Source organism: Oncorhynchus gorbuscha, unplaced genomic scaffold (assembly GCF_021184085.1).
Source record: "Oncorhynchus gorbuscha isolate QuinsamMale2020 ecotype Even-year unplaced genomic scaffold, OgorEven_v1.0 Un_scaffold_2939, whole genome shotgun sequence".
Lineage (NCBI taxonomy): Eukaryota > Metazoa > Chordata > Actinopteri > Salmoniformes > Salmonidae > Oncorhynchus > Oncorhynchus gorbuscha.
In genome coordinates, this window is record NW_025747319.1 from 41,517 (window position 1) to 61,177 (window position 19,661).

A 19,661-nucleotide genomic window follows, 5' to 3' on the forward strand; every position below is an offset into this window, starting at 1 on the left:
GGTTAGAGGGGCGGCAGGTAGCCTAGTGGTTAGAGGGGCGGCAGGTAGCCTAGTGGTTAGAGGGGCGGCAGGGTAGCCTAGTGTTTAGAGGGGCGGCAGGTAGCCTAGTGTTTAGAGGGGCGGCAGGTAGCCTAGTGTTTAGAGGGGCGGCAGGTAGCCTAGTGTTTAGAGGGGCGGCAGGTAGCCTAGTGGTTAGAGGGGCGGCAGGTAGCCTAGTGGTTAGAGGGGCGGCAGGTAGCCTAGTGGTTAGAGGGGCGGCAGGTAGCCTAGTAGAGGGGCGGCAGGGCAGTGGTTAGAGGGGCGGCAGGTAGCCTAGTGTTTAGAGGGGCGGCAGGTAGCCTAGTGTTTAGAGTGGGGCGGCAGGTAGCCTAGTGTTTATAGGGGCGGCAGGTAGCCTAGTGTTAGAGGGCGGCAGGTAGCCTAGTGTTTAGTGTTTAGAGGGGCGGCAGGTAGCCTAGTGTTTAGAGGGGCGGCAGGTAGCCTAGTGGTTAGAGGGGCGGCAGGTAGCCTAGTGGTTAGAGGGGCGGCAGGTAGCCTAGTGTTTAGAGGGGCGGCAGGTAGCCTAGTGTTTAGAGGGGCGGCAGGTAGCCTAGTGAGGCGGCAGGTTAGAGGGGGCGGCAGGTAGCCTAGTGTTTAGAGGGGCAGGGCTAGTGGTTAGAGGGCGGCAGGTAGCCTAGTGTTTAGAGGGGCGGCAGGTAGCCTAGTGTTTAGAGGGGTGGCGGGTAGCCTAGTGTTTAGAGGGGTGGCAGGTAGCCTAGTAGTTAGAGGGGCGGCAGGTATCCTAGTGTTTAGAGGGGTGGCAGGTAGCCTAGTAGTTAAAGGGGCGGCAGGTAGCCTAGTGGTGAGAGGGGTGGCAGGTAGCCTAGTGGTTAGAGGGGCGGCAGGTAGCCTAGTTGTTAGAGGGGCGGCAGGTAGCCTAGTGGTTAGAGGGGCGGCAGGTAGCCTAGTGGTTAGAGGGGCGGCAGGTAGCCTAGTAGTTAGAGGGGCGGCAGGTAGCCTAGTGGTTAGAGGGGTGGCAGGTAGACTAGTGGTTAGAGGGGAGGGGCGGCAGGTAGCCTAGTGGTTAGAGGGGAGTGGCGGCAGGTAGCCTAGTGGTTAGAGGGGAGGGGCGGCAGGTAGCCTAGTGGTGAGAGGGGTGGCAGGTAGCCTAACAGAAGAATACGAAACGGGTGGGACTATCCTGAATTTGTCCAATAGAAACTCTTGTTTTCATTGCAAAATTTTTTGCTCAGTGTACACTAATCAATACACTCCTGTCTGAACAACAGGAGTGTGGCGCAAAAAGGTTATCTACAAACTTATTAGATTACTTTGGAATGTTGTTGATGCAGTTCATGTTAGCAATCAACTAAATATAACTTGAAGCAATCCTACATCTTTACATACTAGGTAGTTTCTTTATGTAGCTCTGATATATATATATATACAATACTACGTTGAAGCAATAAGACCCGAGGGGCTGTGGTATATGGCCAATATACCACAGCTAAGGGCTGTTCTTTCACGCGATGCAGTGCGGAGTGCCTGGACACAGATCTTAGCCGTGGTATATTGACCATATACCACAGCCCCTCTGGCCTTATTGCTATTATAAACTGGTTACTAAAGTAATTAGAGCAGTAATAACACATGTTTTGTCATACCTGTGGTATACGGTCTCATGTACCACGGCTGTCAGCCAATCAGCATTCAGGGCTGGAACCACACAGTTTATAATTGCGGGTAGATTTTAAGGAGGACTTTTTAGTTGACCAAAATTGCTTCTACTTTGTTGTCTACTCTGTTTAAATCAGTTGTAAAAGCTGTTTGTTAAAAAACATGGTTTGATACATCTTCTGTGAAGGTTTCCATGGTTTGATACATCTTCTGTGAAGGTTTCCATGTCTTGATACATCTTCTGTGAAGGTTTCCATGTCTTGATACATATTCTGTGAAGGTTTTCCATGTCGTGATACATCTTCTGTGAAGGTTTCCATGGTTTGATACATCTTCTGTGAAGGTTTCCATGTCTTGATACATCTTCTGTGAAGGTTTCCATGGTTTGATACATATTCTGTGAAGGTTTCCATGGTTTGATACATATTCTGTAAAGGTTTCCATGGTTTGATACATATTCTGTGAAGGTTTCCATGGTTTGATACATATTCTGTAAAGGTTTCCATGGTTTGATACATCTTCTGTGAAGGTTTCCATGGTTTGATACATCTTCTGTGAAGGTTTCCATGGTTTGATACATCTTCTGTGAAGGTTTCCATGGTTTGATACATCTTCTGTGAAGGTTTACGTGTCTTTTGTATATCCATGTTTCCTAACCAGCGGTACCAGAACCCCCGGGGGGGTAATGGGCCTATCCACAGGGTGTACCTGATAAGACTGAGGCCATAGGCTTACTAGTAATGGGCATGAGGGGGTACTCTGGGCAGAGTCAAATGGACTTGGTGGTACATTAACCAAAAGGTTGGGAACCACTGATGTACATTATGAAAATGCTTGGTTGAAAACACTGCCACTTGGTGTTTACAACTACTACTACCAAAGATAGAGTATACTCTGCTGTCGCCTATTGGCAAGAAAGGGAATCGCACATTTAAGCCGTGTTGAAACATTCGGCTCCTCAGTGCTTCCAGTCAGAGCGTTTGTTTTGAAATGGGGAAGTCAAGTTTTGTAACAATCCAATAGGAGGAATGAAAACAGCAGCTTCACATTACAGTTGGTCGAATAATCCGATTTTTTACAAATTTATAAGAATGCAACTGGCCAGCTAAGCAACTAGTTAGTTAGGTAGCGGTCGAAATTTAAGCAATTGTTACATGGAGGAAAATGGGGGAGGGTTTAGTATTTTCTTGTATTTAGTCCAGGGGAGGGTCATGTAATTTGTAATCGATTTATATGTCAATATTTGTCAGCATTTTGGAATGTACGTGTTGAATTCGGCTATGTAACTTTGGTGTACAACCCTGCTCTCTCTCGTTCTCCTCGCTGAGCTCGGCTGGGTGGGCACTTAGCTTTCCATCGGCTTTTCGATCAGACCCTCTCTGTGCTTGGTGTATCAGAACGTGGGCATGTAGAGTATCTGGTGAATCAAATGGTGCTTGTAGTGATGACGTAGGGAGCTAGCGCACAATAAGAACGATGGTAGAAATGCTGCATTCAAAACAACTGGGAATTCAGAAATCTCAGACTTCGGTGCATTCAAGACAATTCGGGGAAAGGGAGGGAGAACGAGCTCCGACTGGGGAAAATAGTTTTGAAAGGTCATCCAACTCCGAATTCAAAGTCGGAAACTCAGGCATCTTGCTAGAGCTCTGACTTTCCGACCTGAAGATCACTGACATTATTTGTCTTCTTTTGTGTGTGTGTGTTGAGTTCCCAGTTGTCTTGAAAGCGCCAAAAAACTGGTGTATCACAACAACACGCATGGCGTTGCACAATTATGGAAGGACCACAGCTCGTGAAACATGCATCTTCACTACAATTTACAGGTTTCTTTGCACTGAAGAGAGGTCTCTGTCTCTGTCCGCTGAAGAGAGTCTAGAAAAGTTTCATATAATTTTGGAGTTGAATGGAGATGGTTCCTCAATGTGGAAAAACGTGAAGGGATAAAATCAGGTGTTTGAGGAGTTACTGATTTTTTTTCAACCAATATGTTTATCATAGGCTGCCTGTCATTACGCCATGATTTTGTTTTTTATTAGAAGCATTAGTCTTACATTCTATAGTCAACTTACACACGACACTGACATGCACTACCTCATCAGCTATGTGTCTACATACATAAATGTATGTAGATATGTCCTTAATGAATGTTTTGTTGTTGACCAAAATGGTTCCTACTGTTGCCTACTACTAGGTTCTGCTCATCAATTGTTTGGCTATTTGTTCATAAAACATGTAATTGTTCTTTTGTTAAGGGTTTTACGTTTTTGAAAAAGACTGCCTCTTTACCGGACTTGTGTTTTTTAAAATGTTTTCAACTACCCCTACCAAAGCTTTTAGAGTATAATTGACCCTGTGGATGTGTTATCTAGTGGGAGCCGGCTAGTGCTTCCGGTATGAGGAGAGTTGAATGAAATATTTAGCTGGCGAATTCCCTTCCGTACCAACAGGTGGCAGTAACTGAACGAGTCAACTCTTCAAAAGACAGGCAACTAGTTTTCTGAACGGCGTGTGAGATAGATTTCCTTCTACACAGCAACAATGGCAGCCTCCAATACCAATGTGATACGGGTGCGATTGTATTTTGATTACCCGCCGCCCTCGGTATCCGACTGTCGCATGTGCTGGGTCCTCGTGGATCTGAACAAATGCCGCGTGGTAGCAGACATAGCCAGCGTGATCAGGGAAAAGTTCGACTTCAGTCGCAGGAGCATTTTGAGTCTGTTCATCGAGGACTGCTACCTGCCGCACACAGAGAGCATCTACGTCGTCCGAGATAACGACAGCATCAGGTGCGACACACACACACACACACACACACACACACACACACACACACACACACACACACACACACACACACACACACACACACACACACACACACACACACACACACACACACACACACACACGCCTAGCCAGACATGTTTTTATCCAGTCTGATCCACGCTTAGATCTAGACCTGAGCTAGTGCCTTGGACAAGAGCTAATGGCGCTCTTAACTTTCGTAAGGATTTCAGTCTGTGATCTAACCCACGTGGTTGGTTCATTCAATTTATTTGGGTTGGTTATACAGCCTAGCTAGGTAGCTAGCTACACCGGCTAGCAACAAAACAATAGAGGGTTTGCACTGCAAGCCTGGTCTTGGCCAATATGTTTTCACACACACCACCCCTAGTACTTTGAGAATATCTACCGTTCCAACCCTCCGTGTTGTGTTGATTGACAGAGTGAAGGTGGACACCCTGACCCTTTCAAGTGGAAGTCAGTCGAACACATCTGTTGTGAAGTCCAAGAAGAGGAGGAGAGCTGCCGAGGAGGAGGAGGAGCCCACACAGAACCGAGTGAGTGAAGAGTGGAAGAAGAAGAAGAGAAAGAAGGAGAGTCAGGAGGCCGATTCCAACGAGGCTGTAGTTGAAGAGAGGAGGAAAGAAGACAAGAAGAAACAGAAGAAGAAGAAAGATAAGGTGGCGACCAAAACCACTGCCTCGTCCACAGGACCCCTCCCACCTCGTCCACAGGACCCTCTCACACCTCGTCCACAGGACCCTCTCACACCTCGTCCACAGGACCCTCTCACACCTCGTCCACAGGACCCCCTCCCACCTCGTCCACAGGACCCTCTCCCACCATAGTCAAAGCGGACAAAAACACCAAGAAGGCTCCATCGGCCAAAGTAGTATCTGTTAACGGTAAAGCCACAGCAAAGACCCCGAATGGGGAAACGGACGACTCATCTGATTCCAGTGAAAGCAGTAGTGAGGAGGAGGAGGCCCCCAGTAAAACCCCCATGCAGAAACTACCCCCCAAATCACACTCTGCTAGCTCTACACCCCCTGTCACATCTAAAGCCACCCCTGTAGTTAAACCCCGTGTCCCCGTTAAGAAACCACGCCCACCTCCCTCATCATCTGATTCGGACTCCTCAGACTCATCGGGTGACGATGCCTCTAGCAAAGCCACCACAGGCAAACCTCCCGTTAAAAACCAAACTCCTCTATCCAAACCTGCTGCCACTCCTACCACCATACCGACCGGCTCCGGAGCTGGTCCTAGAGACAAAACCACCCCCTCCTGGCCCAGCCTCCCTTCCTCAGGTCCCAGGACCTCTGTATCCCCTGGCCAGAGAGCTAATGCTCTAGGGCCAGGCTCTACCCCAGCAGTGCAGAAGGCCCACAGGAGGCCTGAGAGCCCAGGCTCTAGTAGTAGTGAGGAGGAGATCCAGCTGGTTATCAAACAACCGGGCCTGGGGATGGGGATAGTCCCTGCTATGGCAGCACAACCCACCTGGAGAGGCAGGGGAAGCCCTATGGGTGCGGAGAGAGGTGGGGGTAGAGGGGTTAGGGGTAGAGGGGATGGAGGCCAGAGTTGGGGTGGTGGAGGTAGGGGGTTAGAGGGGAGTGGGACCGGGGTCCTCGTGGTGGGGGTAGAGGTGGGGGGTGGGACAGGGGTCCTCGTGGGGGGAGAGGGGAAGATAGCGGGGCAGGGGGGGGAGATAATGCAGGGTTTTATTTCAACTATGAAGGTGGACAGCGACAGCAGACTCCTCAGCCACCATCGTACCAGAAGGACTCCCTGATTAACAGCTCTGTGGTGTTCCAGGTAAGTCAACTGACTGCTACACCATATTCCAGGGTTGGTCATTTCAAGTCATTTAGATTTTTCTTTATTTTTAAAATTCTCATTGAAAAGCACAGAACTGGAATTGGCATTTCAGTTTACTTCTTGAATTGAAATGGACTCGACACCGACCCTGTGCCATTCTGTAACCTACTTCTGTTGCTGCTGCAACGAAGATGTGGGAGGTATGACATTTATAGGTGTGTGTGTTGTAGAACCCATCAGAGAGTGTCCCCAAGAGGGACTACAGTGAGATGCCCCTCCTAGCTGCTCCACCTCAGGACGGACAGAAGATCGCCTTCAAGGTAACCCACCGCTTATAGACCGTCGAGGTAACCCACCTCTTGTAGACCGTCGAGGTAACCCACCTCTTGTAGACCGTCGAGGTAACCCACCTCTCGTAGACCGTCGAGGTAACCCACCTCTCGTAGACCGTCGAGGTAACCCACCTCTCGTAGACCGTCGAGGTAACCCACCTCTCGTAGACCGTCGAGGTAACCCACCTCTCGTAGACCGTCGAGGTAACCCACCTCTCGTAGACCGTCGAGGTAACCCACCTCTCGTAGACCGTCGAGGTAACCCACCTCTCGTAGACCGTCGAGGTAACCCACCTCTCGTAGACCGTCGAGGTAACCCACCTCTCGTAGACCGTCGAGGTAACCCACCTCTCGTAGACCGTCGAGGTAACCCACCTCTCGTAGACCGTCGAGGTAACCCACCTCTCGTAGACCGTCGAGGTAACCCACCTCTCGTAGACCGTCCACGTAACCCACCTCTCGTAGACCGTCCACGTAACCCACCTCTCGTAGACCGTCCGTCCACGTAACCCACCTCTCGTAGACCGTCCGTCGACGTAACCCACCTCTCGTAGACCGTCCGTCGACGTAACCCACCTCTCGTAGACCGTCCGTCGACGTAACCCACCTCTCGTAGACCGTCCGTCGAGGTAACCCACCTCTCGTAGACCGACCCTCGAGGTAACCCACCTCTCGTAGACCGACCGTCGAGGTAACCCACCTCTCGTAGACCGACCCTCGAGGTAACCCACCTCTCGTAGACCGACCCTCGAGGTAACCCACCTCTTATAGACCTGCTGGCGGTTCCGTACTCGCCACACAGCTCAGTCTGATACACTGGGTTCAAATGGAAGCAATGCGTTTTACCTTCACTCAGGTCATGTGTCTTTATTTAACCAGGGTGGTCCACTCAGTAACACGTACCACTGGTTCCCAGCGGTTCAACTGGAAGGGCCTTAGTGTACTGGTAGAAAGAAGACCATAGTTAGTGTATAGCATCACTCCATTCAGACACTGGAGCCTTCTTCCTGCTCAGGTCATGTGACCAGGAAACTCCTAGCTGTACTAATTCAGTCGACTCTCCCTGGTCGAGGAGGGAAAGAGTTAAAGATGCTGCTGATGTACAATGGCAAGAGAAAGTATGTGAAGCCTTTGGAATGACCTGGATTTCTGCATCCACGCGCAGTACAGGGTTGTAAACGCGCACGGCGCAGGGTTGTAAACGCGCACGGCGCAGGGTTTGTAAACGCGCACGGCGCAGGGTTGTAACGCGCAGGGTTGTGTAAGCAGCGCACGGCGCAGGGTTGTAAACGCGCACGGCGCAGGGTTGTAAACGCGCACGGCGCAGGGTTGTAAACGCGCACGGCGCAGGGTTGTAAACGCGCAGGGTTGTAAACGCGCAGGGTTGTAAACGCGCACGGCGCAGGGTTGTGTAAACGCGCACGGCGCAGGGTTGTGTAAACGCGCACGGCGCAGGGTTGTGTAAACGCGCACGGCGCAGGGTTGTGTAAACGCGCACGGCGCAGGGTTGTGTAAACGGCGCACGGCGCAGGGTTGTGTAAACGGCGCACGGCGCAGGGTTGTGTAAACGGCGCACGGCGCAGGGTTGTGTAAACGGCGCACGGCGCAGGGTTGTGAAGCCTTGGATTTAATAACTGGTTGACCCTCCCTTTCGCAACAATAACCTCAACTAAATGTTTCCTGTAGTTGTAGGTCAGACCTGCACAACGGTCAGGAGGAATTTTGGACCATTCCTCTTTACAAAATTGCTTCAGTTCAGCAATGTTCAAGGGATGTCTGGTGTAAACCGCTCTCTTGAGGTCATGCCACAGCATCTCAATCAGGTTGAGGTCAGGACTCTGACTGGGCCAGACCAGAAGGTCAGGACTCTTGACTGGGCCAGACCAGAAGGTCAGGACTCTGACCGGGCCGCTCCAGAAGGTCGGGACTCTGACCGGACCGCTCCAGAAGGTCGGGACTCTGACTGGGCCGCTCCAGAAGGTCGGGACTCTGACCGGGCCGCTCCAGAAGGTCGGGACTCTGGCTGGGCCGCTCCAGAAGGCTTATTTTCTTCTGTTGAAGCCATTCTGTTGTTGATTTACTTCTGTGTTTGGGGTCGTTGTCCTGTTTCATCACCCAACTTCTGTTGAGCTTCAATTGCCGTACAGAGAGCTTTACATTCTCCTGCAAAATGTCTTGATAAACTTGGGAATTCAATTTTCTGCCGACGATAGCAAACTGTCCAGGCCCTGAGGCAACAAAGCAGCCCCAAACCTTGATGCTCCCTCCACTATACTTTACAGTTGGGATGAGGTTGTGATGTGTGCTGGGCTTTTTTTCTCCACACATAGTAATGTCTGTTCCAAACAACTCAACTTTAGTTTCATCTGTCCACAGAATATTTCACAGTCGTCTTTGCAGGACGGCCACTCCTAGGGAGAGTAGCAACAGTGAAGATCTTTCTCCATTTTATAGACCATTTGTCTTGCCGTGGACTGATGAACATCAAGGCTTTTACAGATACTTTTTAACCCTTTCCAGCTTTATGCAAATCAATCATTCTTAATCTTAGGTCTTCTTGTGAATAGCAAACTCAAATTTTGTCAGTGTTTTTATGGGGCGGGCCAGCTCTAACCAACATCTCCAATCTCGTCTCATTGATTGGACTCCAGGTTAGCCGACTCCTGACTCCAATTAGCTTTTGGAGAAGTCATTAGCCTCGGGGTTCACATACTTTTTCCAACCTACATTGTGAATGTTCAAATGATGTATTCAACATAGAGAAGAAAAATACACTCATTTGTGTGTTAATAGTTTAAGCGCACTGTGCTTGTCTATTGTTGTAACTTAGATGAAGATCAGGTCAAATGTGATGACCAATTTATGCAGAAGTCCAGGTAATTCCAAAGGGTTCACATGCCTTTTTCTTACCACTGTAAGTCCCTCTGTTTTCCATGTGAATAAAACCTCTTTAATTAACATAGAAGAACAGTGAGAGACGACTGTAGAGTTGTGTGTTGCTAAGGTGCTACACACCTCCATGTAACTCATTATCACTCTGTCGTGTGTTTGTGTGTTCACAGCTACTGGAGCTGACAGAGAACTACACACCAGAGGTGTCTGAGTATAAAGTAAGTAAAAATAGTTTTCTCTCTCTCCTCTGTGTCTCGTATAACTTGAGGAGAAAGAGCTGTGTGAACTGGGTTAGGAACTGTTTTCTCTCTCTGTCTGGTATAACTTGAGGAGAAACATCTGTGTGAACACGGTTAGGAACTGTTTTCTCTCTCTGTCTGGTATAACTTGAGAAGAAACAGCTGTCTGAACACGGTTAGGAACTGTTTTCTCTCTCTGTCTAGGATAGGATAAGTATTCCCTCTCACCCCCCCCCTTTAAGATTTAGATGCACTATTGTAAAGTGACTGTTCCACTCGATGTCATAAGGTGAATGCACCAATTTGTAAGTCGCTCTGGATAAGAGCGTCTGCTAAATGACTTAAATGTAAATGTAAATGAGAAACAGCTGTCTGAACACGGTTAGGAACTGTTTTCTCTCTGTCTGGTATAACTTGAGGAGAAACAGCTGTCTGAACACGGTTAGGAACTGTTTTCTCTCTGTCTGGTATAACTTGAGGAGAAACAGCTGTGTGAACACGGTTAGGAACTGTTTTCTCTCTGTCTGGTATAACTTGAGGAGAAACAGCTGTCTGAACACGGTTAGGAACTGTTTTCTCTCTCTGTCTGGTATAACTTGAGGAGAAACAGCTGTCTGAACACGGTTAGGAACTGTTTTCTCTCTGTCTGGTATAACTTGAGGAGAAACAGCTGTCTGAACACGGTTAGGAACTGTTTTCTCTCTCTGTCTGGTATAACTTGAGGAGAAACAGCTGTCTGAACACGGTTAGGAACTGTTTTCTCTCTCTGTCTGGTATAACTTGAGGAGAAACAGCTGTCTGAACACGGTTAGGAACTGTTTTCTCTCTGTCTGGTATAACTTGAGGAGAAACAGCTGTCTGAACACGGTTAGGAACTGTTTTCTCTCTGTCTGGTATAACTTGAGGAGAAACAGCTGTCTGAACACGGTTAGGAACTGTTTTCTCTCTCTGTCTGGTATAACTTGAGGAGAAACAGCTGTCTGAACACGGTTAGGAACTGTTTTCTCTCTGTCTGGTATAACTTGAGGAGAAACGGCTGTCTGAACACGGTTAGGAACTGTTTTCTCTCTCTGTCTGGTATAACTTGAGGAGAAACAGCTGTCTGAACACGGTTAGGAACTGTTTTCTCTCTCTGTCTGGTATAACTTGAGGGGAAACAGCTGTCTGAACACGGTTAGGAACTGTTTTCTCTCTCTGTCTGGTATAACTTGAGGAGAAACAGCTGTCTGAACACGGTTAGGAACTGTTTTCTCTCTCTGTCTGGTATAACTTGAGGAGAAACAGCTGTCTGAACACGGTTAGGAACTGTTTTCTCTCTCTGTCTGGTATAACTTGAGGAGAAACAGCTGTCTGAACACGGTTAGGAACTGTTTTCTCTCTGTCTGGTATAACTTGAGGGGAAACAGCTGTCTGAACACGGTTAGGAACTGTTTTCTCTCTCTGTCTGGTATAACTTGATGAGAAACAGCTGTCTGAACACGGTTAGGAACTGTTTTCTCTAACCGTAGGTGGACAGCACTTTTTTCTTAAGTTATGTCCTGAACTAAGGACTAAATGCTTGTGGTAAGAAATGTTTATATGCTACATATTTAAATATATAATCGGTTTCATTTGGGTAATGTTCTTTCTCACTGTGTGTCTCCCTGTTTGTCTATCAGGAGGGGAAAATCATTCATTTTGACCACAGCACCAAACAAATTGAGCTAGAGCTGCTCTCTACTTATCAAGGTAAGACCAAACGGATGACTGCTCTCTGCTTATCAAGGTAAGACCAAACGGATGACTGCTCTCTACTTATCAAGGTAAGGCCAAACGGATGACTGCCCTCTGCTCATCAAGGTAAGACCAAACGGATGACTGCTCTCTGCTTATGAAGGTAAGACCAAACGGATGACTGCTCTCTGCTCATCAAGGTAAGGCCAAACGGATGACTGCTCTCTACTTATCAAGGTAAGACCCAACGGATGACTGCTCTCTGCTCATCAAGGTAAGACCAAACGGATGACTGCTCTCTGCTTATCAAGGTAAGACCAAACGGATGACTGCTCTCTGCTTATCAAGGTAAGACCAAACGGATGACTGCTCTCTGCTTATCAAGGTAGGATGAAGATCCCTCACTTAACAGTTTAAATGAATGGGGGGAAATGAAGGAAGTAACTGTTGAATGGCGATACTCCACCCTTCTCCCAGAGTGCACTGGTACAGCTTCCTGTCATTGTATTGATGTAATGATTGGCTGGAGTGAGCTTCCATTGTTACATCCATGATGAGAAGTGTTCCAGTGTGTAACTTTGGGAGGAAGGTGGAGAATCGGGACTCGGGACGATGTTTCCCTCAGCCATCTGAAGGCCCCTTGGCACTTCCTGTCATTGTCTGCCCCTCACCTGGCACTACCTGTCATTGTCTGCCCCTCACCTGGCACTACCTGTCATTGTCTGCCCTTCACCTGGCACTACCTGTCATTGTCTGCCCCTCACCTGGCACTACCTGTCATTGTCTGCCCCTCACCTGGCACTACCTGTCATTGTCTGCCCCTCACCTGGCACTACCTGTCATTGTCTGCCCCTCACCTGGCACTACCTGTCATTGTCTGCCCCTCACCTTGGCACTACCTGGCATTGTCTGCCCCTCACCTGGGCACTACCTGGCATTGTCTGCCCCTCACCTGGCACTACCTGGCATTGTCTGCCCCTCACCTGGCACTACCTGTCATTGTCTGCCCCTCACCTGGCACTACCTGTCATTGTCTGCCCCTCACCTTGGCACTACCTGTCATTGGACCGTACCAAGATGGACCAACCGTAACATGTCTGTCTGCCCCTCAGCGCCGGTGGAGCCGGGGAAGTTTGACCTGGTGTATCAGAACGCGGACGGATCCGAGAGTGTGGAGTACGCTGTGTCCCGGGGCTCCAGGGTAAGACATAAAATACTGTTACTGTACGTTTATATATACATGAATACCCCCAATAGAATCAGGGTGGAGTACGCTGTGTCCCGGGGCTCCTGGGTAAGACATAAAATACTGTTACTGTACGTTTATATATACATGAATAAAACCAATAGAATCAGGGTGGAGTACGCTGTGTCCCGGGGCTCCAGGGTAAGACAAAATACTGTTACTGTACGTTTATATATACATGAATACCCCCAATAGAATCAGGGTGGAGTACGCTGTGTCCCGGGGCTCCAGGGTAAGACAAATACTGTTACTGTACGTTTATATATACATGAATACCCCCAATAGAATCAGGGTGGAGTACGCTGTGTCCCGGGGCTCCTGGGTAAGACAAAATACTGTTACTGTACGTTTATATATACATGAATACCCCCAATAGAATCAGGGTGGAGTACGCTGTGTCCCGGGGCTCCAGGGTAAGACAAATACTGTTACTGTACGTTTATATATACATGAATACCCCCAATAGAATCAGGGTGGAGTACGCTGTGTCCCGGGGCTCCTGGGTAAGACAAATACTGTTACTGTACGTTTATATATACATGAATAAAACCAATAGAATCAGGGTGGAGTACGCTGTGTCCCGGGGCTCCTGGGTAAGACATAAAATACTGTTACTGTACAGTGTTATTTCACAGACCCTGCCCATATGCACTGATCCTGCAGCACAATTGATCTGCACACATTCATCACAATTTAGACTTAATTTCTACAATAATGTAATATCAGATTGTATGTCAGAGCCAGGGTCTGGCTTAACACTCTGGGGGTGGCTTAACACTCTGGGGGGTGGCTTAACACTCTGGGGGGTGGCTTAACACTCTGGGGGTGGCTTAACACTCTGGGGGTGGCTTAACACTCTGGGGGTGGCGTAACACTCTGGGGGTGGCGTAACACTGGGGGTGGCGTAACACTCTGGGGGGGTGGCGTAACACTCTGGGGGGGTGGCTTAACACTCGGGGGGTGGCTTAACACTCGGGGGGTGGCTTAACACTCGGGGGGTGGCTTAACACTCGGGGGGTGGCTTAACACTCGGGGGGTGGCTTAACACTCGGGGGGTGGCTTAACACTCGGGGGTGGCTTAACATTTACATTTAAGTCATTTAGCAGACGCTCTTATCCAGAGCGACTTACAAATTGGTGCATTCACCTTATGACATCCAGTGGGACAGTCACTTAACAATAGTGCAGCTGAAACTTAGGGGGTGAGAGGGATTACTTATCCTATCCTAGGTATTCCTTAAAGAGGTGGGGTTTCAGGGGGGTGGCTTAACACTCTGGGGGTGGCTTAACACTCTGGGGGGTGGCTTAACACTCAGGGGGGTGGCTTAACACTCTGGGGGTGGCTTAACACTCTGGGGGGTGGCTTAACACTCTGGGGGTGGCTTAACACTCTGGGGGTGGCTTAACACTCTGGGGGTGGCTTAACACTCTGGGGGGTGGCTTAACACTCTGGGGGTGGCTTAACACTCTGGGGGGTGGCTTAACACTCTGGGGGGGTGGCTTAACACTCTGGGGGGTGGCTTAACACTCTGGGGGGTGGCTTAACACTCTGGGGGTGGCTTAACACTCTGGGGGTGGCTTAACACTCTGGGGGTGGCTTAACACTCTGGGGGTGGCTAACACTCTGGGGGTGGCTTAACACTCTGGGGGGTGGCTTAACACTCTGGGGGGTGGCTTAACACTCTGGGGGGTGGCTTAACACTCTGGGGGTGGCTTAACACTCTGGGGGTGGCTTAACACTGGGGGTGGCTTAACACTCTGGGGGGTGGCTTAACACTCTGGGGGTGGCTTAACACTCTGGGGTGGGGGGCTTAACACTCTGGGGTGGGGGTGGCTTAACACTCTGGGGTGGGGGTGGCTTAACACTCTGGGGTGGGGGTGGCTTAACACTCTGGGGTGGGGGTGGCTTAACACTCTGGGGTGGGGCTTAACCTTTGAATGTTTTGGTTCCATTGACCATCCTCTCTTCACTAAGCAGTTCTCTTCTCACTCTATACTGGCTGTGTGACACTGTATGGATGAGCTTGACCCCCTCTATTGTCCCTGACTGCATTTTAACCCCATCACCCACATGTTGAGGGAAGCTGGTCATTGTCCAATGAATGTCCCTTATAATCGTTTAGTTGAAAGAGAAACCTGTTGGGAGACTTTAAACCAGGCATAATGGGGGTTAAATACTTTCCAATAAAACAGCTGTATGTGCAGAATTCGGAATGTTGTGGTTTTCCGGTTGCCATGTGGATGTGTTTGTGATGTCACTCCCATAGAATTGAATAGAATCTCATTTCAGTGTCTTTCTCTCTCTCTGCAGGTGACTGAACGTTGGGACTCACTGCTGGAACCCAGGCTAGTTGTTGGGAATTTGAGCTGAGGAACAAGATGGACGTTCTTGGTCGACTTGGACCAGGCATTTCTAACACACTGGCCCATTTCCCCCACTCGAGTTCCCCACTATTGGCCAAATTATAATAATTCAGCACACAACCCCAATTTAGACTAAGTTAAAGATGGACCAGCCCAAATCTGGCATTTGCCGGATCTTCCCCATGGCCAGTCCGTTTCTGGTTGGATGGACTGGGGCTTGTTCTGACACCTCCATAGACAGTTTACCCCGAACCCAGATTAAGCTGGAGATGTTCCATTTACTATGATTATGTTTAGTTCAGGAGTAGAGCCTTAATCTGGGTCTGGGAAACCAGCCTTACTGTCAACATGTGGTTGATTCTACAGTCTCTCTGATGAAGAGCTATATACTGGTAGCTATTTTACCTTACCAAACCCCTTATCCCAGTCTTACTGTCAACATGTGGTTGACTCAACTAATTCAGGATGTTTCTTTTATGGAGATTTGTTAAATGCAAGAGTTTTGTGTTTCAGTTTATTTCCTCAGTAGACACGAGTTAAAATGAAATTGACCAGAACCTTGGATTCAGCTAATCAAAGTCTGGATTAAAGCTATTGATTAGTTTTAGTTCTGGGTGTGATGAGCACCATTTTAATGACCCACTTAAACATCTTGTAATGTAGTATTGTGGAAGGAGGGCACAGGGTTGGTTGCATAACTACCTTCAAATGTTATTTAATATTTGGTCTCTTTACTTTTTTTTTTTTTTTACACATTGATATAACTGTGAATGTCCCATCTTGAATTTTTTTTAAAAACTTGTTTGTAAGATAATAAAGTTGGATATCCTATGGACCGGATAGGTGGGGTTTCTTAAGCTATCCCATAGTTCCGGTAGTTATCATTTAACGGAACGTAAAAGTAGCTATTCAGGGTAACCATGGAGCTGGCGCGTGTACAAGGACAATACATACATTGGCGGTTGGAAAACGTGTCATATTTAGTTCTGTTTTTACTTTTTCAAATATCACCATTTTATTTTACATTGATTTATAGTAATGATTAACTTTTAACAATTTTCTGTTCAATAGTCCTATGGTTGGAAAATAATCAAGGAGCGAGATGGTATCATAATAACATTAAATTGTATCTTTCTCAGTATCATAACATAAAAACACCTGACCTGACAGTTTAAAAACACGTTCATGGGCAGATGTTTACGTAAGTCGATTTTTTTTCTTCCCCCCCCCCTTCATGATCGTGAATCGTTGCCATTTATCGTCTCTACCCGCCGCCCGTCGATCAGTGGTCCTTCCCGGTCGGTAACGGGATGCTGCTGATGTCACAGCACCAACCGAGCGGAGAACAGCAACCGGAATGATGGCGAATACAGGACCAATTCAAACAAAGTCCGTTCAATAACGACGTTAACTGACAAACCGAACTCTTAAGATGGAAGGAAACGTCTTCCCCGACCAAGAACAGCTTCTAGGGTTCCTGAAAAAGCTCAAGGAGGTTTTCGACGTGTGTGATGAGGATGCTGATGGTTATATTCGGGTCCAACATTTTGTGGATTTGGGGCTTCAGTTCGGGCAGGGGGACAGAGATGAGGTAAGTCCATCTGTCGGTTAACGACATCCACGGATAATGATGATGATGATGAATGAGAATTTGGAGGATATTTGATCGAAGGAAGCTCCTGTCTGTGCAAGTGTTTTGAAATATGATCATCACAACATGTATTAGGCCGTGTGTTTGTGTGTGTGTACGTTTATTATAAATGTATTCATCGCCAACGTCGATATGACACTGAGACAAACAGGTTGCCAGACAGAACCGAATGAGATCTCGAGGTGACCGTTGGATTTATTTTCTGATGGATTATACGATTTGGTGTAAAACGATCAAATCTGTCTGATTGGGATCATTTCGTTGACACGGTTTAAATAGAACGATACGTTCTCATTGACGTCAACACATCTGTACGCGCGCCAACCACAGGTAGGCATATTCCTCCAGGATATTCAGACATCGATAGGTCTTTCATAATGGGGATGGTGAGTCAGATAGACCTAATGGGGAGATGTGTATTACATTTACATTTAAGTCATTTAGCAGACGCTCTTATCCAGAGCGACTACAAATTGGTATTACGATTGTACCGGAGATCGTGTGTGTCTGTATAACTGTGGTTACATTTGCCAGGTTGCCATTAGGCTTCTTTATCAATGCACTCATTCATTTCACATGAATCATTATCATTTCTCTATAATGAATTAGAAATAAAACCATTATTATAGATTTGGAAAACTATTGGTGTCTGCTGTTTCACTTGTCACTGTACAGGTTTTCCGATGCACCTTTATAGACTTGAGAAGCTTACATTCAACCAACATCAATACAAACACATTGAAATGACATGTTTTAGTATCATGTGGAAGCTTATTTAACCCTGTTACAATATCCTTATAACAGACAGGCAGGGTAGGCAGACAGACAGGCAGGGCAGGAAGACGGGAACGTAGGCAGACAGGCAGGGTAGGCAGACAGACAGGCAGGGTAGGCAGACAGACAGGCAGGAAGACAGGTAGGCAGACAGGCAGGAAGACAGGTAGGCAGGGTAGGCAGACAGGCATACAGACAGACAGGTAGGCAGACTGACAGACAGGCAGGGCTGGAAGACGGGAACGCAGGCAGACAGACAGGCAGGGCAGGAAGACAGGCATGGAAGGTAGGCAGACAGACAGGCATGGAAGGTAGGCAGACAGACAGGCAGGGCAGGAAGACAGACAGGCAGGGCAGGAAGACAGACAGGCAGGCAGGCAGACTGACAGGCATATAGACAGGCAGTGCAGGAAGACAGACAGACAGGCAGGGCAGGAAGACAGGCAGGAAGACAGACAGACAATCAGGAAGACAGGCAGGGCAGGAAGACAGGCAGGAAGACAGGCAGGAAGACAGACAGACGAGCAGGAAGACAGACAGACAAGCAGGGCAGGAAGACGGCCAGACAGGCAGGCAGGGCAGGAAGACGGCCAGACAGGCAGGCAGGGCAGGAAGACGGCCAGACAGGCAGGGCAGGAAGACAGGCAGGCAGGGCAGGAAAGACAGCCAGACAGGCAGGGCAGGAAGACGGCCAGACAGGCAGGGCAGGAAGACGGCCAGACAGGCAGGGCAGGAAGACGGCCAGACAAGCAGGAAGACAAGCAGGCAGGGCAGGAAGACAGACAGGCAGCTGAGGTGCAGCCCAGTAAACGACCTCTGTCTGTCTGTCTCAGCAGGATATCACTAAATTACTATCTATCTATCTATACTGAGTGTACAAAACATTAAGAACACCTGCTCTTTCCATGACAGACTGACCAGGTGAATCCAGGTGAAATCTATGATCCCTTATTGACGTCACTTGTTAAATCCACTTCAATCAGAAAAAAGGGTTCCAAAAGGGTTCTCTGGCTGTCCCCTAGAGAGAACCCTTTTTGTTCCTGGTAGAAAGGGTTCTACGGCTGTCCCCTAGAGAGAACCCTTTTTGTTCCTGGTAGAAAGGGTTCTACGGCTGTCCCCAAAAGAGAACCCTTTTTGTTCCTGGTAGAAAGGGTTCTACGGCTGTCCCTAAAAGAGAACCCTTTTTGTTCCTGGTAGAAAGGGTTCTACGGCTGTCCCCAAAAGAGAACCCTTTTTGTTCCTGGTAGAAAGGGTTCTACGGCTGTCCCCTAGAGGGAACCCTTTTTGTTCCTGGTAGAAAGGGTTCTACGGCTGTCCCCAAAAGAGAACCCTTTTTGTTCCTGGTAGAAAGGGTTCTACGGCTGTCCCCAAAAGAGAACCCTTTTTGTTCCTGGTAGAAAGGGTTCTACGGCTGTCCCCTAAAGAGAACCCTTTTTGTTCCTGGTAGAAAGGATTCTACGGCTGTCCCCTAAAGAGAACCCTTTTTGTTCCTGGTAGAAAGGGTTCTACGGCTGTCCCCAAAAGAGAACCCTTTTTGTTCCTGTTAGAAAGGGTTCTACGGCTGTCCCCAAAAGAGAACCCTTTTTGTTCCTGTTAGAAAGGGTTCCACCTGCAACCAAAAATGGTTCTTCAAAGGGTTCTCCTATGGGCACAGTTGAAAAACCCTTTAAGGTTCTAGATAGCATTTGTTTTCCTGTGAATGTAGATGAACGGGAGGAGACAGGTTAAATATAGATGTTTGGGCATGGATTGTGTATGCGTGCCATTCAGAAAGTGAATGACAAGACTAAATATTGAAGTGCCTATGGTAGTAGATGGCCGGCGCACCGATTGGTGTCAAAAACTGCAACGCTGCTGTGTTCTTCACGCTAAACAGTTTCCTGTGTGTATCAAGAATGGTCCCCCACCCAAAGGACATCCAGACAACATGACACCGCTGTGCCTCCACAAACAGCCTGAATCCTTCAGGGGCCATGGATTCTACAAGGTGTTGGAAATGTTTGTTTCTCAGTTGGTGTCAAGGGACCAAACGTGTGCCAGGAAAACATTCCCCACACCTTTACACTACCGCCAGCCTGTACCAGGCAGGATGGACAGGGAAACGGGATACCTAGTCAGTGGCACAACGGAATGCATTCAGGACTCTTGTTTCAGGACTCTTGTTTCAGGACTCTTGTTTCAGGACT

The 19,661-nt window shown here is 48.2% G+C and overlaps 1 protein-coding gene across 1 annotated transcript; it reads left to right on the forward strand.

The window, feature by feature from the left end:
* The first annotated feature begins 4,051 nt into the window (after positions 1-4,051).
* On the forward strand, positions 4,052-15,890 carry coil (coilin p80). Its single transcript, XM_046339627.1, has 9 exons — positions 4,052-4,448; positions 4,889-5,293; positions 5,407-5,984; positions 6,128-6,261; positions 6,495-6,584; positions 9,659-9,706; positions 11,386-11,455; positions 12,553-12,641; positions 14,998-15,890. The coding sequence occupies exons 1-9, from the start codon at positions 4,198-4,200 to the stop codon at positions 15,055-15,057; spliced, it is 1,725 nt and encodes a 574-aa protein (XP_046195583.1). The 5' UTR covers positions 4,052-4,197; the 3' UTR covers positions 15,058-15,890.
* The last annotated feature ends 3,771 nt before the right edge of the window (positions 15,891-19,661 follow it).

What these genes read in the sequence shown, in the direction of transcription:
- coil (XM_046339627.1), top strand. Translation starts at nt 4,198, where the DNA reads ATGGCAGCCTCCAATACCAATGTGATACGGGTGCGATTGTATTTTGAT. An exon ending in CAGGACCCTCTCCCACCATA is followed by an intron (nt 5,294 to 5,406) that starts GTCAAAGCGGAC and finishes ATCTGATTCCAG; the next exon opens with TGAAAGCAGTAGTGAGGAGG. An exon ending in GCTGCTCTCTACTTATCAAG is followed by an intron (nt 11,456 to 12,552) that starts GTAAGACCAAAC and finishes TCTGCCCCTCAG; the next exon opens with CGCCGGTGGAGCCGGGGAAG.